Source organism: Oreochromis aureus, unplaced genomic scaffold, assembly GCF_013358895.1.
Source record: "Oreochromis aureus strain Israel breed Guangdong unplaced genomic scaffold, ZZ_aureus HiC_scaffold_54, whole genome shotgun sequence".
In the NCBI taxonomy this organism is placed as follows: domain Eukaryota; kingdom Metazoa; phylum Chordata; class Actinopteri; order Cichliformes; family Cichlidae; genus Oreochromis; species Oreochromis aureus.
In genome coordinates this window covers 182,433-188,432 of record NW_024108952.1, presented here as the reverse complement: position 1 = coordinate 188,432, position 6,000 = coordinate 182,433, and the positions used below count along the sequence as shown (strand labels likewise).

General features: G+C 43.9%; 1 protein-coding gene across 3 annotated transcripts in view; it reads right to left on the bottom strand.

The window, feature by feature from the left end:
- Positions 1-367: 367 nt before the first annotated feature.
- Positions 368-6,000, bottom strand: part of si:ch211-267e7.3 (ADAMTS-like protein 2) — a 47,086-nt gene continuing 41,453 nt past the window's right edge. For 2 of the 3 annotated variants that reach the window (XM_039607814.1, XM_039607816.1), the window contains exons 16-19: positions 3,088-3,258; positions 2,829-3,005; positions 2,566-2,719; positions 368-2,475 (exon numbers count right to left, since the gene is read on the bottom strand). In XM_039607814.1, coding sequence (XP_039463748.1) covers positions 2,345-2,475; positions 2,566-2,719; positions 2,829-3,005; positions 3,088-3,258 — 633 coding nt within the window. In that variant the 3' untranslated portion in view covers positions 368-2,344. Of the gene's footprint in view, positions 2,505-2,565; positions 2,720-2,828; positions 3,006-3,087; positions 3,259-6,000 lie in introns of all 3 variants that reach the window. The other variant, XM_039607815.1, reaches the window with a different exon arrangement.

Here is a 6,000-nt window from a genome sequence, read left to right as displayed (position 1 = left end):
AGACCCAAACCATGGCAGTAAAATCCAGTCCACAAGATTCTGTATGGATTTCACATAATGTGTCACGTTTGTAGATTAGTAAATAGTCATATTGTTTGAAATTGTTTCTCCTTCAGTCACCTTTTTTTTTTTTTTTTTTACTCACTAACTTGAGCTCCTCATACATCTGTCTGCATTTAATCATTAGTTATTATTAATCTCTCTTCCACAGCAGGACTTTGTCCTGTCTTCTTCCACTCATTCCCAGATGGCCCCGCCCCTCCCTGAGCCTGGTTCTGCCGGAGGTTTCTTCCTGTAAAACAGGAGTTTTTCCTTCCCACTGTCATGAAAGTGCTTGCTCATAGGGGGTCATCTGATTGTTGGGGTTTCCTCTGTATTAGGGTCTTTAACTTACATAAATCGCCTTGGGGCAACTGTTATTGTGGTTTGGCGCTGTATAAATAAAACTGAATTGAATATTTGTATCTGATGTCATCTATAAAAATCCAATGTTATGACTGTTTGTCTTTTATTTTGTGAGGATGTCTGTTAATTATCTACCTTTCCAACCACAATCATGGATAATATTAATGCACAAAAAGGGCTCTGTGGGGGGCGGGGGCTGGGCTGTAGCAGTGGAGCAGCGGGCTCAGGGTGTGGTGTCGGAGGAGGCTGGGGCCTGAGATTTCACCTTTTCTAACGTCGACGTTAACTGTGAAGGTCATGAAGGGTGAAACTGATCAAATGATTAACTTTGACACTCATCCACACAGAGGGTCAGAGCATGTTTCACAGCTAGCATAGCTTCACTTCTGTGCTTCTTTTATTCACACACATACAACCTAGCTTGAATTACCACATTTAAGCTGGACACCACTAAAGTTTAAGCTCGTTCCTTCTATTTCACAACTACACCTTGGTATCCAACAGCATTGCTAAATGCAAGCGTCAGTCCGACTACAAAGAAGCAGTGGGTCAAACACACAAACACTCACCTTTAATTCTTTCAGTGGGATACAGTACAAACAGTCAGAGCAGCAGCAGCTCTGTGGGCAGTGTAACATCAGGTAAACAAACAGTGAACTACGTGGACGAGAGTTTGGCCCGGGCAGTTTTCACTGGTAGCCAGTCTGGTGGCAGCAGCGTGTTCCTGCTCCTCTGTTTGCACGGCTGACGTGTTGTCCTTCAGCTGTTGCAGGCTGAAAAGCCTACAGACGTTACATTTACTACGTCACTTTCCAGGAGTCACAACTGTTTCTTGACTCCTCACCAGTAAACTTGTACCAGCTTTCCCAGAGCCGGCTTATTTACAGAGGACGACCCCGTGTGCAAACTAAACAATCACTTTGTGCACTGCAAGTCATCAACACCAGCTGGGAAATAATCTTTAGAGATGCTGCAGTGAAAACGCTGCCTGACAATGGCTCCAAAGGCACATTAATCCCATGTGCCTCACAGCACTAAAAGGCACGTTACAACGTTACATACAACGTGAAGCACTTTGAGACGACTGTCATGATTTGATGCTGTATAGATAAACTGAGTTAATACTTTGGATTCTTTCATTAAACGGAAACACAATGAGCTGGTTTTTCTGTGCTGTGTTCAGGTTCACTTTGAATATCGGACGTGTTTCCATTTGAAGTCAAAAGGGCTGAAAATATTGTTTTCATATTATTTTGTTTTCATAATATTGTGCAGTTTGATTTGAAGACAGAATTAAGCGGTATGAATACGACAGGTGACAACATTATGGTAGCCGTGCTGGGCGTAGCGGGGAGGACGAGGAGCTGCGTTCCATGGTGGCAGCAGGAGAACAACCTGCCCAAACTCCCGGTTTGTGTAAATTAAAGACAGCGCCGAGTTTCCCCGCCTGTCTCAGTCTGTTGTCACAGTAACAACCATCGCTTTAGGCGCTGATGTGTTTATATACAGCTTCTTTAGCACCGTAGAAATGAGGTCGACACATTTGTTATCTGGAGCGATGAACACAGAAAGAACTGTTTCCTCCTCCTATCACCCAGCTCCGCCCCCTAAAGCTAGTCTATCTTCACATTGTCTGAGGTGGAGGTTGTGACTAAACTAGTACACAAACAGTCAGTAATATAATTCAGAAAGGATGCTGGGAGAAGACCTCGTACTGGTATACTTCCTACAATGATAAGGACAGAAGAATACTGACAAGTAGAGAATCATACAGTGACCATAAGTTGACCTTTGACATCAATGATTGGATAAAAGTAATCAGGTTATGTTGATGTACTGCGGTCTTTCGTTGCTAGCAGCGAGCTTTGTGTAGCACCAATAAAAACGTGACCTTTGGTACCAGTGGCTGATGCTGAGGTGAGAGGTTACAGCGAAGGCTTCAGGCTCTGGGTGCCTTACAGGACTGGCAGCAGGCTTTCCTGTAGTACCAGTGGGAGCACAGCTTCACCTTTAGAACCAGGGCACAGTTGGCTGTTGCTTTGTCCTGGCAGAAGTCTGCTCCTTGTGATGCTGCCAGGATAAACACACACATAACAAATCTGCTCCTGTTAGAAAGTCATTGTCTAACTGCGGCATCATCTGCTCTTTGCGTTTTTATACCTGGTGCTTCTGTTGGGCAGCTCTGGATTTCACAGCTCTGCTTGACTTCCGGCTTGAGGGCAGAGTCGCAGCTGTGACCCCTCGTTACCAGCTCCTCCCCCTGATAACACTTGACCTCTCGAACCTGGACGCCACGCCCACAGGTCTTGCTGCACTGAGTGGACAAGAGGTCAAACTTGCAAATTGTAGTTTGTTGAGTAAAGTTTGAAAAATGTGAGATGGCTGTGATTATGTGCTGGGTGGCTGATGACAGGCGTCGCTACCTGAGACCAGGATGTGGTGAACCACTTGGAGCAGGGTCTCTGGAAGCAGGATGAGCTCATCTGTGGTTTGTTGGTTTGGTTACAGCTGCTGTCTGGAAACTCTTTGAACACTCCTCCTTCCAGGCCAGCACACACCACCTGACGCTGCCGCACGCCGCGGCCACAGGTAGCGTTACACTGAAACAGAGATGCAAAACTAAAGAGTGTACGATCCTTATATAGCATTAAAATATGATGTATTCACGTTTGCCACAGTCACCTGTTGCCACTCCTGCTCAACCCAGTGTGGAGCACAGTCTCTGTCACCGCAGGGATAGATGGCCAACGGGCGTAACGGCTGGTCACACTGCCCGTCTGACATCACATGTCCGCCTGACGAACGGCAGGTCACAGAACGCACCATCCTGCCCTCCCCGCACTCACCTGAGCACTGACACGATGCACAGACATTTTCATGCAAAATACATTTACACACTGGACAAAAGCTGCTCATAACCTCCACCTCTGAAAACTACAAAACTGCAAATAGAGTCAGATTAATCTGCTGTTTATCCCACTGTAAGGCCTGTATCCACTGGTTTTCAGCCCAGTAACTGACAGCCACCATTCTACTGGGACCATTTCAGGCCGAAGCAAAGAGGAGACGGATCGAGTGAAGGCCCAAAGGCTTCAAATGTTCACAGTTCTTTGTTGCCATATATAAAATCTATTTTATAACCTGTTAAACTCTTTTATCTTTGTCAGTTTTTGTAGACTAAACAAAAACATTGCAAACTAATTCTGCGTTTTTGTGCTAATAACGAATAACCTTAATATGCAGTTTCAAACTGGTTTTTTTGCTAAGCTGTCTGCACACTGCTGCTTCATGCCCAAGTTTTTGAGTGTTTAGTGGCTTAACAACAAAAACCATTCAGGTTCAAGTAAACGAGTGAAAAAGCAGCGAGTGTCCAAAGACGTTCATAAAGCCTGGAAAACTTTAAAAATGACAAGAAAGTCAAAAAATAAAGACCTGAGTGACTCGAGACTGGTTTCTTACCACAGTTACGTATCTGGTGATACCTCTCACAGAAACACTGTCAGGTGATCAAAATGACCAAAATGTACAGTTTCAGGCTTTGAAACAGAAACCTTGAAGCACAGGCCGAGGGGGCGGTGTGGCAGCAATTTTTCACACCAGCCTATTAATCAACCAAAGACCCAGACAGACTTTTAATTCATTTGAAAGCCTGATGCTTAGCCTCGTCCACCCCAGCTGTAAAACTCAGAAACCAGTCTTACTTGTTATCATATATCGTCCACCTGGGCCTTACACAGAGTTTCTGTCTGATTTCTCAGACTTTTAATCTGATTTAGTGCTCAGCTCAGATAAAATAATTATTGTGGGTGATTTTAACATCCATGTAGATGCTAAAAATGACAGCCTCAACATGGCATTTAATCTGTTATTAGACTCAGTTGGCTTCTCTCAAAATGTAAAAGAACCCACCCACCACTTTAATCACACTCTAGATCTTGTTTTAACATATGGCATAGAAACTGAACATTTAACAGTGTTTCCTGAAAACCCTCTGCTGTCTGATCATTTCCTGATAACATTTACATTTACAATAATTGATTACACAGCAGTGGAGAGTAGACTTTATCACAGTAGATGTCTTTCTGAAAGTGCTGTAACTAAGTTTAAGAATATAATCCACCCACTGTTATCATCTTCAATGCCCTGTACCAACATAGAGCAGAGCAGCTATCTGAACGCTACTCCAACAGAGGTCGATCATCTTGTTAATAATTTTACCTCCTCACTACGTATGACTCTGGATACTGTAGCTCCTGTGAAAACTAAGGTCTCAAATCAGAAGTACCTGACTCCGTGGTATAATTCTCAAACACGTAGCCTAAAGCAGATAACTCGTAAGCTGGAGAGGAAATGGCGTGTCACAAATTTAGAGGATCATCATTTAGCCTGGAGAAATAGTTTGCTGCTTTATAAGAAAGCCCTCCATAAAGCCAGAACATCTTACTATTCATCACTGATTGAAGAAAATAAGAACAACCCCAGGTTTCTCTTCAGCACTGTAGCCAGGCTGACAAAAAGTCAGAGCTCTATTGAGCCAACCATCCTTTTAATGTTAACTAGTAATGACTTCATGAACTTCTTCACAAATAAAATTTTAATCATTAGAGGGTCTTGATGCATTCTCAATCATCCAGGAAAGTAAATCTCCAAAAGTTGAATCTGTTCATCTGGACGTAGTGTTTTGTGGGAGAAACGTTTCGTCACTCATCCAAGTGACTTCTTCAGTCTCAGCTGACTGCAGGTTTCCCCAAACCTTATAAACAGTACATTTGCATAATGACTGAAACCAGCCCACTGAAGGAACAATGGGCTGTGAGGTCTGTGAGATTCAACTTTTGGAGATTTACTTTCCTGGATGATTGAGAATGCATCAAGACGTTTTAACCCACTTTGGCAAGGACTGCCTAAAGCTTGTACGTCAGTATGAGCAAACAGCACGTAAGATGGCGGACTACAGGAACCACCTGAGATTCAGCCTCAGATGCCGACAAAACAGGATTACTCCTAAAAGTCTGCAAATGAGCTCTTCAGTTAAAGGCTTCCGGGCAACAAAAATCCTCCAGAAGGCACAGCATCAGTTGCTTAATGAATGGGTGAGGCAGACAAATTTTACCATCGACATGCTAAAATCTCAAGAGGAGCGGATCCAACGGAGACTGACTATGCTTTTAGATGAGAATACTCTTAAAAAGGTGTTTGACTTCACTGAGAAGGCTCGTCTAGCACAGCACAAGAAGTCTAAGACCAGACAACAAAGGAAGTTTGACTTACTTGTTGTACGTCGGAAACCACCACAAAATACGGAGAGTGTCCTCAGTGGCCAGAAGAGACAAGGATGCGACATGGAGGATGTGGACAAGTGGGTGAAGAATTTGTCTGACAGACAGCTCACCCAAACAGAGAAAAAAACATCCTTGCTAAAGGGTTGAATTTTGCCGTCACACCGAGACAAATCCTCTAGTGGAGCTGATCACAGCCACAGAAACAGCAATTGTAACAACAATATTGCAGAAGTGGAAGCAGAGCAACTACGGACGAAAGTTTCGGCCTGTCTCAGCAACGCAAAGCCCCCAGCATCCAACATCACCATGGAGG